Consider the following 21479-nt stretch of genomic DNA (forward strand, 5'->3'; position numbering starts at 1 on the left):
GTGCCTGTCAGCATCCAAGCCTGCGTAACTGCTCCAATTGCTACTCCCACAGGCACTGAGATTTTAGGACTCACCCCAGAGTGTGATGAATACAGTAGCAAATGGTGAACAATAACTTCCAGCTCAGAGAGCAGAGGCTGGGGGGCTGCACTGGGCATGTCTTGTCACCTTCCTTGGTTCCACTGGCAACAATGTGCCTGCACCAGGCATGCGCCATTACCCTTCAGTTTAAAACACCACCACAGTTTGGTAACCAGTCAATTCTTGACATCTTTTTTCAGCACCTGATGCACACTCGTGGTGCTTTAGGTTTTACAATGGAGGGTTTGGACTCTCGTACTGCTTCAGTGTTTTTTTTTAACTGTAACATTGCACTTCTGGCTTTCAGAAAGCTTCTGTTAAAAATTTAGCAAAGCATATAAATTACCCAAGAACCTGTCTTTCAAAAAGGCTTCATTTTCTAGGTATTTAAAAAGGAGTTTTGATGTTTTCCACTTATGTAAAAAAAAAAAAAAAAAGTAAATGCCTTTTATGATTTACATTTCTAGAAAAGTTTCTTCATTGTACAATTCTATTAAAAAACAAAACAAAACAAAACCCCCCTCATTTGTTAGTATTTACAGAAATGCCAGCCATGCTTGCAGATCTTCCCAAACAGCCCTACTTCTACTTATGTATTTCTTGTTCTCAAGGGCAAGTTTGTTTCTCCGACTTCTATATATACCTGTGTTTTCTTCACCTGGAATAGAACCTCTGTCACACAGGTGTGTTATGTTAGAGGTTTATGTGTATTTATGTATATAATGTCATGAACTCATTTGAAAGAAGTTGCCCTAAAACCTTAAGATGAGAAACTGGGGCCCCTTTCCAAAGCACTGTGCTCTTGCAACCTCTGTCTTACCCCCTGTTGCACTGCTCTCAGGATAATTTCCCCTGTTTTGGAGTGGGGTGCTTGGGCCACAGCTGTGCTCTGGTATTAACAGAGGCTACAGCTCTGAGCTGCTGGAAACTTGAGTGCATGGGAGGACAGACTCACATCAAAGCTTTTCAAAACGTATGGATGTGACTGGGTCAGACTACTGAAAAATCTAACTAAAATTTCAGTCCAGCTTCCTTAAGTGGTTTCAGCATTGCCGTTGCCCTGATCCTGAAGAACTTGCTTTATTTGCAGACAGTTCCATGCTCAATGCTCTCCTTATCCCAGCTCCACACAAAAGATGTATTCCCGGTGAAAAGCTCCATTGAGCTATAAGCTGAACATTGCCCCTGCGTTAAGTCTGTGCTATTCACAAACACCCTTAACTGTAGTGGCTGCCCCATCAGATTTATAGGTGAAAACTCAAGTTAACCACCCCTTAGCTGTGCCAGCAGTCAAGTGCTGCTAGTTATCCAAGGATTTAAAAATAAAATCCCACATGTGAATCCCAAGAAATCTTAGCTGCAAATGGAAGTGGCTACAGTAATTATGTTGTGGTCAGGGTGCACCTGAGCAGCTTGAATACAGATAATTCTGTAATGAATATGTATCCTGAAAGAAATGATCTACATCAAAGCCTGTAACACCGAGGGGGGGGGTGGGGTGGGGGGTGGGGAAGGCAATAATAAATGAAAACTTCTACCAAAACAAGAAACTTGACATTAAGGCTAATAAAATTGATTGTTTCCATTCTGGATCAGCTGGGGAGCAGGGAGTTGAAACTGGGTTTGTAAAAGAAAGGAAACTTCAATATTAATGCCCATTGGTTATAAAAATAAAGGCACTGCATTTAGAACTGTAAAAGCATTTTAGACAACTCGAGGTTCCTAATGGAACTTAGGTTCTTTCCTTTGTGATCTAAGTGCCTTTTTAGGTTTATTCCCTAAAAGCAGGCTGGTTTTTTTTTTCACTGCATGGTTTCCCTCATATGTTCGGGGTTTTTTTTGAGTGACCAGATTGCTTAAGCTTGTTTGAAAGCACCACTATTAATGTTATCTTAATAGCATTTTAATGTTTATCACTTCAACAGAGATCTCTCAGAAACCAGTCTGACCAGATTTCTCAACTTCTGTATTCTGCAAGTACGCCAATTTGCTTTGTTAATGTTATAAAAATGGTTTATGGTGCCAGTGTTCCTAAAAAACTTAAATATCAATTGCTTTGCTGCCAGGAAAATAGACCCTAAAACCACTTGCTTTAAAAATACAATGTAGGCTCTACTGAACTTCTAAAAAACTGTTCAGAGCATTGCACAATATATATATTTTGTAGCATGGTGCTCTGAAAGGACTCTTTTTTTTTTTTCCCCTGCTAGTAGGAAGAAAGCATTGCTGCCTGTATTAAAAAAAGGCCTCAGTTAATTTTGTTTCGTGTTATTTACTACTTATAACACATTTCACGTCTGAAGGTGAGAATGGGACAAAATTTCAAGCCCTATGCAGCATCACTTGCATTTTAGGAATTCTGGCTTTAATGAAAAAGCACTTTCTTTAATGAAAAAGCTTTCAGAAATATGTAGGTCTCATGATGACAGGAATCTAATAATTATCTGTTTTGTTTTGTTTTGTTTTAATAGTAAAATGGTCTGACTTGCAGCCATTCCACCAGGGCATCTCCTCTCTTCTTCCAGCATGAAGGTTTCTGTCTCTGTGTGGTGAATGAGGTCAGTAAAACCTACCTAGTAAAACCACCTCTCCAAAAATTTCTACCACTGGCTTATCTCACTTTGCAAGGTCAGTAGAAATGCTACACTAGCTCTTCTGCCTAAAAATGAGTGTAGTGAAGGGTCAGTTTGTGGGAATAACAGTTTACAGATGGTTAACCAGGCTTAGGTACTCATTCTTGCCTCTCTCAGAAAAGCACACAGGATTGATTTAATATGTTATGGCATTGGTACTTCTTGATTGCAGCTGATATTGTGAAGGGGCAGACTTTGGTAAAGCCATCTTTTCATACACTATGAAATATCATGCTTAAAAAAAGGCAGATAAATACCTACTGAAAGTAATTTTTCTTACAGGGCATTTCTCTACAAGCAATCAGGCTTAATATTTCTACCTATTAGCATATAGAAACAGATTGTATGGTCCTGCTCTGGCAGGGGGTTGGACTTGATCTCTTTGGATCCTGTCCAACCCCTGAGATCCTGTGATATGTATGCAAAATGTCTTTTGGCTCCTAAGGCATGGCAGTTACCAGCTGCTGTGGCTGAGATTTTACCAGGCGGTAGATCTAGTGTTCAGGCTGCCTCTGCCGGACACAGCTCTCCTCACCCATCTGACTCAAAGGATAAACCTGGCATACACACATCCTGTGGAGTCCTGTCTGTTTCAAGAAGTTCTGAATGGCTCATTTTATGCCATCAGACCTTGCACAGCTCCCATTTATGTGGCTGGGTGTCCAAATGATTTCAGGTTGTGGAACAGAAAGCCAGTAGGTACCGAGTGCTGTGAAAAGCCTGCTCTCAATTTTGCAGCTGGAAGCCATGCAGTCGAGCATCAGGTCTAGGCACATAGAACCTAATCCTCTGCAGGCATTCCTGGCTTCTAAACCAGACAACCAGACAGCTGCTTGAGTAACTGTTTGGAGGGGAGCAATGTTGTACTCAGAGTTACACTGCTACAGCCTAGACAGAGGTGCAGCTGCAACATGTAAAACTGGTTTCAAAAGCTTTTCTTATATAGGAGCAGAGGAGAGTGCTCTGCTGTAGGGAACCGTGTGCCTGGTGTTTGACAACAGCTCTCGGGGTAAGAGTTGTTTCTTAAGCAACAGCTCCCTGCTCTTTGCCACTGGCTGATTGACAGCAACAGGAATCAGGCAGGGAGGAGAGAGGATATAATGGGCAATTACTAAGTAAGAGAAAGAATAAGGGATGAGGAAGGCCCTATTTAGAAAGAACATGGGGTTGTGTGGTGAGGCTCAGCTGTTCTGACTACTGTACCATCCTGTCCTGTCCTGCCCTGTCCTGTCCCGTGGTTTCTCCTTCATTCTCAGTGAGTCAAACTACACACTGCACGTTTGCTCTCAATAACTCTCCTGCTGGGAGGGATCTGGTTTAGGGGAAATGAAAACGCAGCCTAGATAAACATAAAAACGCCATGTGCTTTCCACTTCACCTCCAGTAATTGTTCAGTCAACAGAAACATCGTTTCACCAGCCTGAAATAATCCCCAGGAATCATTGGAGTGTATGAGCATTTTCCCAAGCACACTCTCTGCGCTTCCCTGGAGGTTTACAGGCTTTTCCAGACCCTCAGCTCTCGGCGGAGCTGTGGCTGCCAGCGCTCGGAGAGTCGCACAGGGCAGGACACCCAGGTAGCGGCTAGAGGAGGCCCGAGGGGGTGTTTTCTGCCTTTTGCTTCCATCTAAGTTGCGGGGTTGCAGCATTTTCAAAAGAGGTTTCACTGATACACCCACACCAGTACAATACTGTCAGACGCCCAGATTTAACGAGGCTTAGCATTTATTTTAAATACGGATAATTCAGTACTCTGTGCAGAAGAATGGTGATTACTTTTTTCCCCTGAATGGGCAACTAGAAAAAACCAAAACAGAGCAAGACAACACCAAGCAAATTGATAGCTCTGCTAACAGCTGCCGCTTCGCTGATTGACCTAGATGGGCAGTTCATCTTCAAACCCCACTTACAAATGTCTCCCTTTTCAATCTTTTCTTTCGAGTATCTTTGCAGCTCATCTCGGACTAACAAAACTCTGCCCACAAGGCAAAGGAACCGGAAAAACCGCATCCCACACACCCTGCAGGGTGATCCCTGCCCCTAGCCTTTTGTCTGAGAGCCCAGCAGGACTGGAGATTATGTGCTACTGGGGGGATACAGTGGCCAGTACTATCGGTTTCCTCTCTCAGGCTGGGCTGGGGCCCTGAGGTACTACTGCACCATAGGAAAATCACGCCAGTCATGTTAACTCTCGCCTAGCCAGCCAGCCACCCTGCCTGCCTGCCTGCTCGGAGACCTCCTCTGGGACAGGTGCAGTTGTCATCTGAACTCTGTGTGCTTCAGTAGCATGTTAAACTGTCAAGGCAAAAGATGAAAAGATTAATTGAAGAAAAACCAAAATGCAATCTTGTTAGGCTGATAAAACGTATTTAGCTTCCCTAGAGTTCTCACCTGGCTTATAAAAGTAAACTGCTATGGCTAGAAGAAGCTCCTGCAACATCCCTGTCTCAGGTGGAAAAGTGGGCAAGTGCATCAAGATCTTACTTGCCAAGGTATATGAGTTTTGTTACATTCATGAGAGCTTAAAATTTACCTATCTTCTTTAATATAGCACATGTTGTAACATAGCACAGGCTACAGCTCCATCTCTTGGAACACAAATTAAGTATTTAATAATTGGCTTTTTTGTTTATTTAGGATGTTCAAACAATGTTGTCCAACATGTTGTCTCTGCCTTTTCTCCTGATTTCAGTGGGAAATTAAACCACTTGCAGAGATGGAAGAGTGTGGATTTTATTTCATCATCCAAATTGTAACATTTAATGCACAAAGTTTCCTGGAAGACATTTAATAACATTACCTGTCCTCCTTTGCACTTTGAAAAATTAGCACTTGTTAAGCAGTCTTTTCTGCAAAGTGTGAAAGTGTCTGAATGCAGTCAGGGCAACTGCTTATTCAAATCATTGGTGTCACGGAAATGCTGAGTAAAGAGGTGCCAACTATTGTAACATTATTATTATTGTTGTTGTTACTATTACTGGTTTAAGTTTTCTGCCAATAATTTACATTGGGACCAGAATGCAAAATACCCATGCTCTTCTCTCCTTCCATCTGTGCCAGCAAAAGCTCTTGTGCAATGACAGGTATGCTGTTTGCAGAATTTCAGTCAGCTGTACTGGGAATAGCACATTTCAGCTAGCATTATCTTTCTGTACTAGGAGAGTTGTCCTGGTACATAAGGATGTAAGAGCTGTCTCATACTGTCCAGGAAGAAAGCTCTGCCCAGTTCAGTATTCTGACTGACAGAGGCCATTAACACCTTCTGCTTCTGGAATTCAAGATCTAAGGATTTCTGAGCCAGAACTCACATAACTGCTCAGTCATGGATGTGTTTACTTTTTGATAAATTGCCTAATCCTTTCCATCTCATCTTTGGCTTTGGACCCAAAAAAATACTGTGGTAAGAAGTTTTGTAAATGAGAAGGTCTGTATTTTGAGGTGTCAAGATTCTAAAACTACGGTTAGGCCATACATTTGAGAGAAAGGAAGAGAACATCAGGAGTAGCCTGAGCCAGCAGCTGGATGCAGACAGTCTCTCAAAAGCCAAATGTGGAGTGAGGGACACAGATCCTTTAGTGTGCTGCAGCCACAGAGCACAGGACACCTTCCAGTATGTCATCTGGCTTCACCAGAGCCTCCTACATTGTTTTTCAAAGGTCTCTGTTGCTGAAAGAGAGCCCTTGCCTTGCCTTTCCTGCCCTTGCTTCATTTGTCATTCCAGAGCATGAAACATTCCTGTAGTTCAGCTGTCTTCCCGGGCCTCTTCTGACATGCTGTCCAAAGGTCATCAAATACAATCTTCCCTTGCCTACAGCCTCTTGGCTTGGAAGTCTGCCAAGCTGAGGCTAAGTGGTAGCACTCCTGGCTCCGGGAGGCCTCTCAGGTGCTTGAGCAAACAGACTGGAGAGGAACAGATGCCTAGGTAGCACGTTCAGGCTAGAAACACTCAGCAGCTCCTGTCTGGGACTCTGCTCTCCCCTGGTCCTCTCAGAATGAATGCCGTTGCAAATTGTTCACATTATGTTTCTCTCTCAGCTGCTGCAGGATGTTCTGTTTCTGTTATGCTCAAAGCAGCTTTGCAACGTAAAAGTCACTATCTGTCCAAACATTGTCTTTAGCAGCTTCATCAGTTGAAGAGAATGTATTAGTACCTTGGGTGAAACTAGATTACCTGAGTCAAGCATAGTCTTCTCTCATCAGTTGTTTGCAGTGTTTCAGCTTTAAACACATTCACTTCTCAACAGCCTAATCCCCAGCTTTTTGTTAAAAAGGAAGTAAATCCTTCCACCTATTATGAAAGAGAGCACATAGAATTAACCAATCAAGCTTGCCCAGAAAGAATCACACTGTGCTGTGACCCTGGAGGCCTGGCTGTTTTTCTAAGTCAGGATAAGGACACAGGATTTGCCTACATAAGGAAAAGAACATTGCTGACAGTAGGTGTCAGCAGCAGATGACAATTTGTGCTGAACAGGATCTTGAATAAAAAAGCAAAGAAAGGAGCAACTTTCTGAGCCGTTTCAGCCTACTTTAAGCTTAATTTTTACCACAGATTCAGAAACAGCACAGGCCAGTTTGTTTCTGCCTATGCTACAGCTGCATGAATCTTTGCATTGATCTATTTAACTTCTTACCGATACCAATTCTTTGCAAACTGTATCAAAGTACAAAGAGCCCAAACAGGTCTGACTTTATCAAACACCAAACCTGTTGCAGCTCTAAGTCTCCCACCCTTGTTGGAATGGTGTTGAAAGCACTGGTGCTATTATTCAAACCCACAGCAATAAAGCACTTGTCCTCCTCCTGGAAAAAGAATGTTAATGAAGTATTCCCAGCATGAAGGTCAGTTCTACAAGGTTGTTCCACCTCAACATTTTATCTACATTAATTTTGCTTTTCTTTTTCCCTCAACTGTAATTGTTTTCTGTCCCTTAAAGCAGATGTGATGCATTTACAGCTGCTTAATGACATTAAAATGACTACAGGAGTTGACTGGAAGATTAATAACTCCTGTTACTCAGAACCAGCAAAATGTATTTTGAATTCCTGGTAATTCCATCAATAAATACAGCTCCACATACTGATTACAAGGGCACAGGAGGCCTACAGATGATGGCCCACAGAGGCCATGATCTTAGGGGTATAATCGTGAGGCCAGCTCTGAGAGTCAAAACAAATCCAGTAAACAAGCAAAAAACAATCATGCATAGGTAACTCAGAGAACCTGGTCTTTAAGCATACTGTGATTTGTCTCCAACAAACTTCACAGTGGATAGTTTGAAGACCAAATTGGACTTGGATCAGATGGTCCCTAGAGCGTAACTGACCTTCTCTAGGGATGGATACAATTTTTCAAACCCAGTAAAATAATCCTGATAAATTGCTATTATGGCTGCCCAGTATTTCCTGCTGTGTGTGAAAAGTGAGCAGACAGGGGCAAAGGCTCCACCTGCAAAGCTCAGCTTTGGTAGTGCACGTGTAAACATGCTATCCTTCATCCTGCTGCTCTTTCTGGCCTTCTGGGTCCATTCCAAGATACACAGCAGTAGGAAAGAAACATGGATGCAGGGCCAAGACCCCTTTCCTGTGCTTGGCAGTAGCATTGTGGCATTTCCATAAGCATCTGATAACTTCAAACATACATCTACCTACAGGATTTGCAATGGCATGCCTGTGGAGTGGCTGAGCCAGCACATGCTAGGCCAGCTTCCTGGTTATACAAGCCTTAGTCATTCCTGAAGCAGGATGGAGAGAATGTTTTTAGGTCTTTTCCATGCTGCCTGTTCATCAGTTCTTATTCTGTCTGCTCCAGCCACTAGCTGCTAGTACTGCACCCTTGACAAAAATGCTGCTCTGACAAATGGCTAAAAAAAGTCCTTTTCATAGCCATACTGCCCACAAAGGTCAATTTGCAGTCTGACTGTTTGTTCCCCTGACTTCATCTCAATCTACTGTGGCCATACCCAGAATGGAGGGAACTAGAAGATAGTGGGAGAGAAGATACACACGCTACATAAAGGGAGTTTGGTGATTATTTTCATTAGCACTGGCAAAACACATCTGCACTAGAAGGAGAGATGCTGGAAAGTGGAAACTACTTTATTCAGACAAAGGAGTGGGAAAGCAAGAGAACTGCCTGCAGAGAGAGGTTTCACCAAAATATGCTAAGGGGCATGGAGCCTCTCCCATGCAGCACTTAATCCTGTACTGCTCCAAAAGCCATGGAAAGTGAACAAGGGATCTGATGAGGCTTCGTTACACACAGGACAACAGCACTGTTAGTACAGACTGCATCCCTGTGGGATTTTTTTTCCCCCAATTATTTAATTTTGTGGGTTTCTTTTCCCATATCCTTTAGTTTGGAGGCAGATGAGCAATTTCTGTGCCAGAACCAGATAAATACTCTGGAAATTAGAAAGAACACTAATTTGCTTTACAAAGCAGGGAAAAAAACATAACAGTTGTAATCATTGCTAAGTGGACAACAGTGTTCATATGAGTACTATATTTTCAGCTTTTAGATGGCTGTACAGGCAGGCACTGCTTGCTACTTTATTCCAGCAGTCAATCTCTGCTGCAACTCTTAGTATGGGCAATTGTGGCACCTGGCTTAATTTTTTTTTTTCCTGGAACTTTGTAATGTAAACTGATGATATGGAAGACATCTATTAAAAAACCCCACCAAACAAAACAGCCAAACATACCATCTTGCCTTGCTCGTAGGTCTTAACACACACCCTGCACCCAGAGAAAGAGCGAGTTGCATAGCGTGACAGCCTGCACAACTGGCCAAGATCTGACCTGAGAGATGAATCACAAGACAGAGTGGCATAGAGAAAGCTTATCTCTGTGCATCTTTTTTTCTTTCATCACATGCTTCAGGGGAAGTCAGCTGTAAACCCAGGAGTTTCATTCCTGTAATGAGCTTCAGCTTTGTGTGAGGAAGTAAACCATGTCAATGTATGAACAGAACTCGTCCCAGGTGCCAAGTGGAACTGCAATTATCTTCCAACAGCATTTAACAGTTTAAGCATTTACATATGCCTCACAACTATGAAGTTGCTGCCAAAACCCTGTCCAGGAACTGAAGGAAGTCTAAGACCTTCCAGATCAGACATTCAGGAAGGAAGCTCAAAGCCACTCACAAGTATGAGCTCAAAGCAGCCTTCCACAAGTTCTTTTTATTCTGGAGCTTTACCAACATTCTTGCTCTCTGATCAAGGAAACTTTGCTATTTGAATCTGCAGGCCTTCATTTAACCCTGCTTTACTTCACTGCCAAGAAGCTGAACTGCCTCTCTCTGTAGGCCATGTCTCTGTTCAGTGAGGACACACTGTCAGTACAAGAAGCAGATCTGTCAGCTGCTGTCCCAAGGTAGCGTTCTGCCATACCCACAACCAGGAACAGCAGCAGCAATCAAAAGTTCTTTTGCAAGGTTCAGCTAGTCACCTTATAAAAGCAGGAACATGTTGACATAACGGAGCTTTTCTGCAGATGCAGATGTGAAACCTGGATTTATAAGAAATCCTTAATTTCCTTACATGGTCCAGTATTTTGTTATTGAAAATTCAATCAATAGGATGGCTTTATTCCCAGTATTGTTTTATTTTGTTGAAACAATATACAGCTTGAAAGCTCTGTGTCTGAGGTAAAGGATGTTATTACACCACCTGAGAGTGGAGATGAGATGCAGCCAACCCTGAAAAACAGCGTTCTCATGCAGGCCTCAAGATAGTACTCTGAAGAAAAAAACCCAACTCATTATTCACTTACTTCATTGTTTTACCAAAGGGAAGGGTAAAGCCTTCCTACAGACAGGTTCAGAAACTGTGGGAATTCATCAGGTTTATGCATCAAATCATACTTCATGTACAAACACAAAACACAAACAAAAACTTTGTCTAAAACATTTCATAACACATCCTACTATGAGAGTGAACTGCAGCTTCAAAGTACCCAGTTAGCAAAAATCCAGTTTCATTGTTCTGTAATTAGCTGACAAAGAGAGTATTAACTATGACAAGCTTCAGCCTGAATGCACTACAGGGTAAGTAAAAACTCCACATTTAAAATACATTATTTTTCTCTGTTTGTTACAAAAGGTTTATCATATACTTTCCCTCATAAACTTTAACAGACCAGCAGTAAGGTCTTTGCCATTTCCCTTTCTAGGTTGACAGACCAGCCTGTTAATGAAGGTATTTTCCCCCAGTCCTCTAGCAGCTCTGAGGAGCAAACCACTGTTTTATCCTCAAGTTACCAATTACGATTCCTACATTTTCAGGACAAGCTCTACACTTTTTCATAGCTTCTGTTGACTAATTCTTAAAGATTTCCATGGTGTTAGTTTGGGGGGGATTTTTTTTTTCTTCTTTTCTTATTTTTGTGGGTTTTGTTTTTTCATTGATTAAGCCAGATACTGAACTCAGGCATTGTAATCTGAGCCAATTATTTCTATATTCATGAAAGAACACAGTTGCTTTTTGATGAGTAATGCTGAAGTCACTTTCCTAGACTAACCATACCAGCTACACCTCCTTGTGGAGATGCACGTTGTAACAGCAGAATAGTTCTTGGCTTTTGCTGTTAATAGTTTCTATCAACTTCCAGACACAGTATTTTCAGAAGGATAAAATCTATGCTTCTCAGACTGCAGCCAACATAGGAAAGCTGTGCACACACACGCTTCTAAGCTGTATTAGGACAGCCTCTGAAGAAGCCCTGGTGGGTCAAGCAGCCTACTATTCACTCTTCCCTTGCTAGTCCTGAGAACTTTCATCAATGCCTCCCCCAGGACACAGTCAGTCACACAAGAACTGTATGTCACTTTTCAGGGTCCCAATACCATCACAGAACAAAGCAAGGTCTCTCTGCTTCCCACTCTTTGACAGCACTGTTTTTAAGAAGTACATTTACCAAAGTTTACATCCCATTAGACATTCAATTTCCTTTCTTTGCTTAGTCTCAAGGCCTGGTATGTTCCAGAGATACCATCAGTGTTGGACTGAGAATGCTCCCTTCCCTTCTGCAATGAGCATCTTTGTCTTACTGTGCTCTGAAGAGATTTATCTGGTAGCACAGACTGTTCACATCAGAAGTTTTCACAGCATTGCTAACATCCACCTTAAAATGAAGAGCCTGGACCTTCAGTATGGGCAAAGACTGGGGAAGATCATCTTGCCTCTTCTCAGTTTATTTAGTACTTTTCAAATAATTTATAAACAAACTCCCTAGGTTCGTCCAGCCACCTGGATAGTTTATCCTAAAACACAGAATCCTCAGCCTGCAGATTTTGTCTCCAATAGTCACAGACACATACATTACATTAATGTTAGCCTCTCTATTTCTGCTCTTTTCCGCTAAGGAAAACCCTAACACAAATCTGAGCAGCTGACTGCACTTACAGTAATGTTCACATGAATTTCACAAAGACAAAGGTAGCTTCAAAGAGCAGCACCCCTTAGATAGCAGGTGGATTCTACACTAGGCCTTTCAGATTCTGGATTTCCAAGAAAAAGAAAAACTCTGGAATTCTGGATTAACTGAAATTAAAGCCAGAATATAAGTAAACTACTTGTTTTGAAAATCAGGTAAAGCTACCACTACCATAATTCTTCAACTACAGACATGCTGTAACATCATCATCCTTAACTTGGGCGAGCATTTTCTATCGTATGAGAAGCTGCTGTTTTGAAAAAGTGGGTATTGCAGTAACTGTAATACCCTAAACAGAGTCCACATTTCCACAGGGAAAAAGATTAATTCTTTGCCCAGTCCTTCACTCCTCATATTAATTTCTGAAGCCTGCTACTAATAAGAAACATGTATTAGTAACCAGAAATATTTAGTTTAATCACTCTGAGGCAATAACATCAAGGATTTAATCACAGAATCCATCTTCATCTTCGTTTTGTGCCCCCAAAGCCTGCAAAGGAAAAAAGAACGTGTCAGGTTCACTACAGCCTTTCCACTGGGCTGTCTAATTCTAGAAAGGCTAAAGGTGGCAAGCAAGATGAGTTAAACATTCACATGAAGTAGAACAGCAAGCAATTGTGGGGTGACTGGCCTGAAAAAATATATTCTTGCAGATCAGACAACCTGCTTCTTACAAAGAAATCATATTTGTACATGTTTGCTAGAGAAGGGCATGTGTAGCACACATCCAAGGGAAAGCCTTAAACTAATGCACCTTGCAGATGAAGACAAAACCAATACTGGTGGTACCAAGCCCAGGCCTGTGGTGAGTTTCATGCCCCACGGTGCTACCCTACTTCACAGGGAAGAGAAATAAGGAACACTGTACATGCCCATTGATACCAGTCAATAAAATAAATCAAAGACTGCTCATGGAACCTCAGCTAACATCTGTGCATTTTTGACAGGTCAGAGTCTCTTGAGCTTCAGGAGATAAAAATTACTTTTGCCTTACCAGAAGCAGTTCTTGTTCCTGAACTGCTGCCTTGTGTGGAATTGTTTGGTGGCCCATTCATTGGAGGTGCAGCTGTGGGATCTGTCCACATACCATAATACGGGGAACGTGGCTGTGCTCTGATGATGAAGAATAGAAGAAAAGCTTCGTTAGTGACCTTATAAAAAATGAAGTTACCATTCCAAACAATCTCTGGATCTCTGAGGGAAAACTGTATGCAAGCAGTTTTTTCAAAACTGGAAGTCTCCACAGTTAATAAAATGAACCAGCTGGGAAAAAGTATAGCCAGTGCTGTCAAAATAACAAACCTAGACTTTCAAACAGAAATTCAACCTAATTCTTCAGGATAAACAATTCCAACAATTGTAGATTAGGACATTTTTCTCTCTGAGATTCTGACCTTAGATTCTGTCAGACAAGAGAGCAGATTTGACATCTGAATCTTAAATGCAATTTGGTAACACCTATGTCCTGGCCATGCAAGATAAAAGAAAACAGTCCTCTGTTAACTATTTTGAAAGACTAACAAATCATGACCTTTGACTCACTGATTTAAATTACATGTTTCTATGGATATAGAACTTCCTGCTGTTGAAATTTACCAATAGCTGTCTCACTTTCTGACACTAGCATTTTCTGCCACATCATTTCAGACAACTGACAAAAAAGCAAAATAGTGGACCAAAGACTGTTTAAAGCATTGGATACTCCAGAAACTCTCTTATATTACAAGTTTTTACTTTCTTAATAAATGGGCAGTCCTGAGAAGGTTTCTGTCATTTACCAAAAAACCCTCTACAATGGGGGAAAGTGCTGCAACACACTCCTGTCCACATGACCTTACTCCCAAACTTTCAATATAAAGCCCACATATGTGGTTACATTTAATCTCTTACATTACTGCATTCCTACAGGATTAAACTTGATGCAAATGCAGTTATCTGATAAGCAGAGAAAACTGCTTGGGCTCTGAAGATTTCCTGCAAGAGCTGCAAATTGTTCTCCAGTGAAGCTTAAAATAGCAGTAATTGCTCCCTTTAAACTGTTTATCTAAAAATGCTGCATTTGAAATGTTTTAAAGTGTTTAGCCAGTATGACCAGCGGATGTTTACTCCAGCACTGAAACTGCTTTTGAATGCTGCTTGTCTTACATTTTTCCAAAACACAACTTACATATGACCTACAAGTCCTTTGGAAAACCATGCCTCTTGGAATTCCATGCACAGGACATTAGTAGACAGTTGATTAAGGGCTCTTTAATCTGATCACACTGTCACAGAACAGCTGCCACATACACTGACAGTAGGAGATGCTTCATATTATCCGTGCTCTAATGCAGTCAAAATGGATTGTTTAAATGTTCATCTTACATTTATAGGCCAATATGCCAGGTCAGAGTAATCAGCTAAAGTAGAATGGAGTACCTGGGTCCTCACAATTCTTTTTCCTCATAAATACATCTTAGAAGTCCCTCCTGATGAAGCTATAGATTGCTTCTCAAAATTGTTCTAGGAGTATGGTTTTAAAGCTTGAACAATACAGGCATGAAATCTTAGAAACCATGTAAACAGTATATGGCATACCCACTGAAAGCTTAAATACTTAAAACCTGATAGCATGCATAGTTTACCTGTGACTGCCAGCCAAGTAGCCCAGCAAGCCTCCTGCTCCTAATCCAGTCCAAAATCCTGGTCCTGAACTGGATCCATGACTGGAATGAGTCCCAAAGCTGTTACCTTCTTAAACAAAATGTAAAATGCATCAGTTAGTGGCACCTAATCCTCAGGCCAGCTGTTGCAACAAGACTCTCCTCTAATTAAAGATAATGGAAAATGGAGGATATCTACCCCCTGATTTCAGTAGATTTGAGGGGCCTCAGTTCAGAAAGCAGGAAAAAGCACAGAAATGAATACTAATGTAAAGAGCTTTATGCTAAAAATCAGCTTCCACTCGATCTCCACAGCCCTGACATTTGCAACACAACCACCTGCATATTTACAGACAAATTAGATTAAAAACTGAAAATAAAATGAAGAATAATCTGCTCAAGGTCACAACAAGCCAGAAGCAGATGCAGGAAGAGAATTCAAGTAGGCAAGACCAAACAATGAACTAAGCGCTAAGACACAAAACTTCTAACCTCATTCAGAACACCTGCACTGTTTTGAGTAACAGCGGCTCAGTCTAATGGCCAACATTACTTTGTATTGTTTCTGCTAATCCTAGTCCGGCATTTGTTATCAAAAGACATGCTAACTGCAATCACATCGCAACGTTTTTATTATGCATGAGTCACCAAGCCTGACAAATACCTTGATGAAACTGTGGATTGTGGGGCAAGGCCAGAGTCACAGATTTTTCACATGTGACCTGCCTAGCACGAGGTTCTGACTCAGAACCAGATGTCTTCTAGTTAGAAATAAAAAGAGAAAATGCAAATCCTAAGCAGAATAATTTTCTAGTCTAGAGAAAAACATAGATGTAAGAATAAGCTCAACCAGAGGTTTAACACACAGGGAAGTAGAAAAGGCAGGGACTGAAAGTAGTATTATGGTCTCCCTGAAGTATGCTGACCTAAACAAGTGGACTAGAGATTTTGGATGTGAAAGTTTTACAGGGCCCAGTTTGTCTTCAAACTGGTGTGGACTGTTTTAGGTCATGGGAGGAAAAAAAATAAATTACTTTAGGTCTACATAGGATTTGATGTTGAATTTAATTTTTGAATGCTTTGGGAGAAAGATAAAGTCTGACAGGGATGATATATAGCCATTAAACTATGCTGATTTGGAACAAAAAAGCCCAATAAAAACCTACTATTTAATTTACTATAAAGACCGTGTTAATCGGGGAAGATGAACCAACTCATTTGTTCAAAAGCACCATGGCTGAATGTTGACTCAGAAAAGAGTAATTTTTTGTTGAAATATCTAGAGTAAACATTAAGGGTCATGTCAAACCACTAACAGAGAAAAAGTAGAATTTAATTAAGATAGGCTAGCTAAACAAGTTTCACAGGACGCAATCTGCATGCTAAGGCAATTTAAAATGAGGCAAATTAAATATTAATAGCAATAAGTGAACGGCACTGCTTCTCCTTACTGTCCAGGCTGCCAAAGACCAATACATGCCTCGAACACAAGGATACACACAAACTCAAGAAACATGCTTTTGCCCCCCTGCCAAAATGTAAGGAAGACACTAAATGCATGAAGTACCGTAACAGTTAATATCTTTAGGCTGGCCCCATATTCAGAAGGTCTTTCCTCCTTACTCTGTTTGAAATGTAAGGAGCAATCATTTATGCTGTAAATTAAGCATTATATGGCTCCCAATGTGCATTTCAAGTGTTTCAATTTTCAGTAATAATCATGAAAATTTATTTTTCAAGGTCCTACCCTTGCTAGATTACTATAATCACAGAATCATAGAACGTTAGGGGGTGGAAGAGACCTGGAAAGACCATTGAGTCCAACCCCACTGCCAGAGCAGGATCACCTAGGGCAGGTCACACAGGAACACACTCAGATGGGTTTTGAATGTCTCCATAGAAGGAGACTCCACAACCTCTCTGGGCAGCCTGTTCCAGGGCTCTGTCACCCTCACAGTGAAAAAGTTTCCCATGGAATCACCTCTGCTCCAGCTTGCACCCATTGCCCCTTATCCTATCACTGAACATCACTGAGCAGAGCCTGGCTCCATCCTCCTGACACTGCCCTTCACATTTTATTAACGTGAATGTGGCTGCCCCTCAGTCTCCTTTTCTCCAAGCTAAAGAGACACAGATCTCTCAGCCTTTCCTTGTAAGGAAGATGTTCCACTCCCTTAATCATCTTTGTGGCTCTGCGCTGGACTCTTTCAAGAAGCATCTTGAGGTCCTTTTTAAACTGAGGGGCCCAGAACTAGACACAATATTCCAGATGTGGCCTCATCAGGGCACAGTAGAGGGAGGAGGAGAACCTCTCTACTAATCACACCCCTTCTAATCCACCCCAGGATGCCCTTGGCCTTCTTGGCCACAAGGACACATTGCTGGCTCATGATCATCCTTCTGTCCACCAAGGACCCCCAGGTCTCTCCCCTCTGTGCTGCTCTCCAACAGGTCAGTCCCCAACCTATACTGGTCCACGAGGCTGTTCTTTCTCAGATGCAAAACTCTACACTTGTCCTTGTTGTATTTCATTAAACTTCTCTGTGCCCAACTCTCCAGCCTAAGTCTGGCTAAATGGCAGCACAACCCTTTGGTGTATCAGCCACTCTGCCCAGTTTTGTGTCATCAGCAAACCTGCTGACAGTGCTCTCTGTTCCCTCATCCAGGTTGTTGATAAACAGCACTGGTCCCAGTAAGGACCCATGAGGGAACCCACCAGATATAGGCCTCCAACTAGACTCTTATTGACCACAACTCTCACTTCTTTCCTTCAACCAGTTTACAATCCACCTCACTCCCTGATTATCCTGACCACAGTTCCTCAGTTTAGCTGCAAGAATGCTGTAGGAGATGGTGTCAAATACTTTACTGAAATCAAGATAAACCACATACACTGCTCTACCATCATCTATCCATCTGGTTATATCCTCATAAAAGGCTATGAGGTTGGTCAAACACGAATTCCCATCATAAAACCATGTTGACTGCTCCTAATGACACTCTTACTCTTGATATGGCTTGAGACAGTGCCAAGCATAAGTTATTCCATTGCCTTTCCAGGGATAGAGGTGAGGCTGGACGGTCTACAGTTACCAGGGTCGTCCTTCTTGTCCTTTTTAAAGACAGGAGCAACTTCTTTCCTCCAGTCTCCAGGCATGACAAATGCATTGGTGCAATTAATTGACAAGGAACTCTTTCCTTTGTTTTGCCTGTGCCTAGTATGATAGAGCCCTGTTTTATGACCAGGGCTCTTAGTAGATACCATAAGAATGCCAGTAGCCCACACAAGGTCATGGATGCACATACAGTATGGACAAGACTGTCTGAAGTCTGAAATAACTACATGGAAAACAATTTCCAAAGCCACCAGTAATAGAGCAGAAACCCTTTAATTTTCTGCTGCAGATACACAGGAAAGTTTCTGCTGCACATGCCCTGTACAGGAGTATCCAAAAGAGTTGTAATAGCACCCTCTATTGGCCAAGAGGCTTGAGCCAACGTGGAAGAGCGCGTTACTGAAAGACATGCCTTTAAGTAAATGTAATTAATCGTTGCTATTTATTTACTTGACAGAATCCTTTTTCCATCTCAGGAAAAAAAAAAAACAACACAAAAATGGAAAAAGGAAAAATAAAAGAAAGTGATGCATCTTGTAAAAACACAATTTGAGCTCCAGGGTTCCAGGGCTGTGAGCATCTCACAGGTTCAGAGGGTTAAATGACCTGTTCAGACACCAGATGAATGATGTTTATTTCCCTTACACATTAAGGGCAGGCCATTTATTAAAGGACAAAAGTCATCAGTTTTCTGGAAAAATAAAAAGTGCATCTCTTCCTGTCAGCAGCCTTGTCACTGCTTATACAATTTCCAGTTTCAGAAGAAAGGTACAACATGAGATGCATGCACTACACCACTAATGATAGTTCACAGACACTGTTCTCTGCTCTGGGAACCAAATCTTTCAACCACTGGGACTACACTGAAGCACTTATTAAACAGAGGACTGGTACATGATACTCAACTCCAACTTTTGTGAATAGACTCAGGGGTCAGGTAGGCCAACAGCTGAAAGACCCTTCTGTGAAGTTTCAAATAGTTCCTGCTTGTGTGAGAATGCTCTCTTTTCCAGATTACTTAAGAGAATTATTCTTCCCTGTCTCAATCCTCCTATTTCACAGAGTATGACAAAAACATGTGCAGAGCATGGGAAGACAGATTTTCAAAGGTTCAAAGGGCAGCTTGCTGCACAACCTGCTCTGAAAGCCTGTGTGAAACCATGTTCTTACTTCCACTTTTGAGCAAAGATCAGAATGCAAAGCTGGCTGCAGGCTCTGCAACCAATTCAGCAGTCAATTGCCAACACTCTGTTTTTAAGTTTGTCCCACAGTACCATCCCGCTTGCTCTTTTGAATATTTATAAATGGCTTAGAGCCCTACCTGTGAAGCCGTACTTAAAACCAGGAGGAGGAGGTGCCTGCTGACTCTGCCAGGAAGGCCTTGTGAATCCATCACCATCACTGAAACTCTGCTGTGGCTGCTCGTTACTGAGGAAGAGCTTGTATACTCCAAAAGCAAGAACTAGAAGAACAATTATAATGATCGCTCCACCAACAGAATCAGAAGAATCCTTCCTTGACTGGTAATAGCTAGAGCCAAAGCTTCCAGAGTTCTTCACTTTCCTTTCACCTTCCTCAGTCAGCTCTAGCCTGAAGAGCAAACTGCAGGAGCCTCTTAAGATGTAAGGATCATCTGGATAATCGTAGCCTTCACAGCTCACTTCGATTTGTCCAAAACGGTAGGTCCTTTCTAAGTCTGCCTTACACTGCCACTGAAAAAATAAACCAAATACAAAGTAAATCCTCCCATACCAGAGATGAAAAGACCTGCCTCCCCTAAATACGCTCTCAATTAAAGGTGTAACTACTGACAAATCATCTAAAATGCCACATGGTAAGAAATGCTGGGGGGAGGAAAGGAAAGAAAGGCGGTGGGGGGGAAGAAAGGAAGCGGGGGGCAGGAAATTGAAAATCCAGATAGCAATACCAAAGAATAGCACCTTCTGGGGGTTCACAAGAATTCAATTTTACAAACACGAGCAGCATTTTAATTAAAACCAATAAAGCCTGGTTTTTATATTAGAGCCTTCAGGCACAATTCAAAGATATACCTACAGTAGTTTTGGAAATTCCATCCCCCAAAAGTATTAGGTTACGTTTGATTTGTTGAAGCTCCTCTAGCATCCTGGTTTCAGAAGAATAAAGTTAATTTTTTTCCTAGCTGATACAGTGATGTGTTTGGGGTTTACTGAGAGAATAATGTTGATAACACAATGATGTTTTAGTTGTTGCTAAGTCGTATTTATATTTAGTCAAAGACTTTTCAGCTTTTCATATTGCTCTGCTAGCTGAGGCTGGCAATGGGATGGGGCATAGCAAGGACAGCTGATTTAAATGAGTCAAAGTGGCCAATGCCAATTCCATACAAAATAACCTCATTAACAGTGTATAAACTGGGGGGAGTTGGCCAGGGTATGCCACAGGTCATGGACTGGCTGGGCAGCAGACAGTGCGTGGCGAGTCATTGTATTGTGCATCACTTGTTTTGTATATTCTCTTATTGCTATGATTATTTTCCCTTCCTTTCTGTCCTATTAAATCACCCTTCTCTCAACCCACGAGCTTCAGATTTTTCTTGATTCTCTCCCTCATCACACTGGAAGGTATTGAGCAAATGCCCGTGTGGTATTTAATTGCTGAGGGGACTTAAACCATGACAAAAAGCAAACTGACTCGACACCCTAGCTCATTGCTGTTTCATCCTTCAGAAGTTACCAAGTCTGGGAGAAAATTAAACGTTTAACAAATTTTAAGCAGTTACCTGTACATCATAGCCGTCCCAACCTTTGTTGTAACACTGAACAACCTCAGGGACATGGGAACATCCAGCAGTGCCTCCTGTGCACTGTAACTGAGGGACTGCAGGTGTTCGTCGAGATGTAGTGTACTGACCTCTGTGGAGAGTAAGCGCCTGTACCTCCCTCAGCAGAAGCCTCCCTGAAACAGGTAGCAAAAAGGTCAATGCTTGTGCAGACGCGTTTTTCCCTTTGCCACAAGGGCCCCCTTTAGGAAAAAGTCAGTAACACCAAAACCGCAATAACGCGCTTCTTCAAGACATGAAGCTCTAAGAATCAGCAGACGGGCGAGTCTCCCCACTTCTGTGTTATTCCCTCTTAGAGCGTACAACCACCCCTGACCACATAGTGCGATTATTACTGCGGTAGAAAACGACTTAAAAGAAGCTCAAACAAAAACACCCTCCTGACGCAACCCCCGGCAAGGCCAGGCCGCCGCTAACCCTGCAACGCCGCGCCTGCGCCCTGCCGCCATAGTGACGAGAATGGCAAAAGGATCATCTGAGGGGCTCCAGGCTCTTTCAGGCGGGAGAACCTCATAGAGACACAGAGACAGACCCAGCCCTACAGATCTCACCCGGCTGATCCCAACACAGCACAGGACCGGAGACAGCGCAGAAGAGGAACAGGAAAAACGCGGACCCCATAACAACCGCCATAACAGCCTTAAGCTGAGTCACCTCCCTGCGCCGGGCAAGGCGTCTCTCATTGGCTAATCATACCGGAAAGGGCGGAAGGCCCCGGGCCCCGGTGCTGTCAGAGTTAAAGGGCCGGGCGC

General features: G+C 42.2%; 2 protein-coding genes across 3 annotated transcripts in view; one reads left to right on the forward strand and one right to left on the reverse strand.

The window, feature by feature from the left end:
- IGFBP7 (insulin like growth factor binding protein 7) overlaps window positions 1-21479 on the forward strand; it is a 139205-nt gene that overhangs the window by 65531 nt on the left and 52195 nt on the right. The gene's annotated exons all lie outside the window — the stretch shown is intronic.
- SARAF (store-operated calcium entry associated regulatory factor) lies at window positions 12025-21413 on the reverse strand. 2 transcript variants are annotated; one of them, XM_054165003.1, is made up of 6 exons: window positions 21279-21413; window positions 20668-20843; window positions 19228-19618; window positions 14773-14878; window positions 13143-13261; window positions 12025-12638 (listed from the first exon to the last, which is right to left on the reverse strand). In XM_054165003.1, the coding sequence occupies exons 1-6, from the start codon at window positions 21358-21360 to the stop codon at window positions 12613-12615; spliced, it is 900 nt and encodes a 299-aa protein (XP_054020978.1). In that variant the 5' UTR covers window positions 21361-21413; the 3' UTR covers window positions 12025-12612. The 2 variants fall into 2 exon arrangements, with proteins under 2 accessions (XP_054020978.1, XP_009897005.1); XM_009898703.2 differs by having other exon boundaries at window positions 14773-14881; window positions 21279-21411.

Source organism: Dryobates pubescens, chromosome 1, assembly GCF_014839835.1.
Source record: "Dryobates pubescens isolate bDryPub1 chromosome 1, bDryPub1.pri, whole genome shotgun sequence".
Classification (NCBI taxonomy): Eukaryota; Metazoa; Chordata; class Aves; order Piciformes; family Picidae; genus Dryobates; species Dryobates pubescens.

Coding starts and splice junctions, on each gene's coding strand:
- SARAF (XM_009898703.2), bottom strand. CDS start 21,360: ATGGCGGTTGTTATGGGGTCCGCGTTTTTCCTGTTCCTCTTCTGCGCT. Junction 20,844..21,278: donor GCTGTGTTGGGATCAGCCGG/GTGAGATCTGTA, acceptor TACCTGTTTCAG/GGAGGCTTCTGCTGAGGGAG. Junction 19,619..20,667: donor GGGACGGCTATGATGTACAG/GTAACTGCTTAA, acceptor TTATTTTTTCAG/TGGCAGTGTAAGGCAGACTT.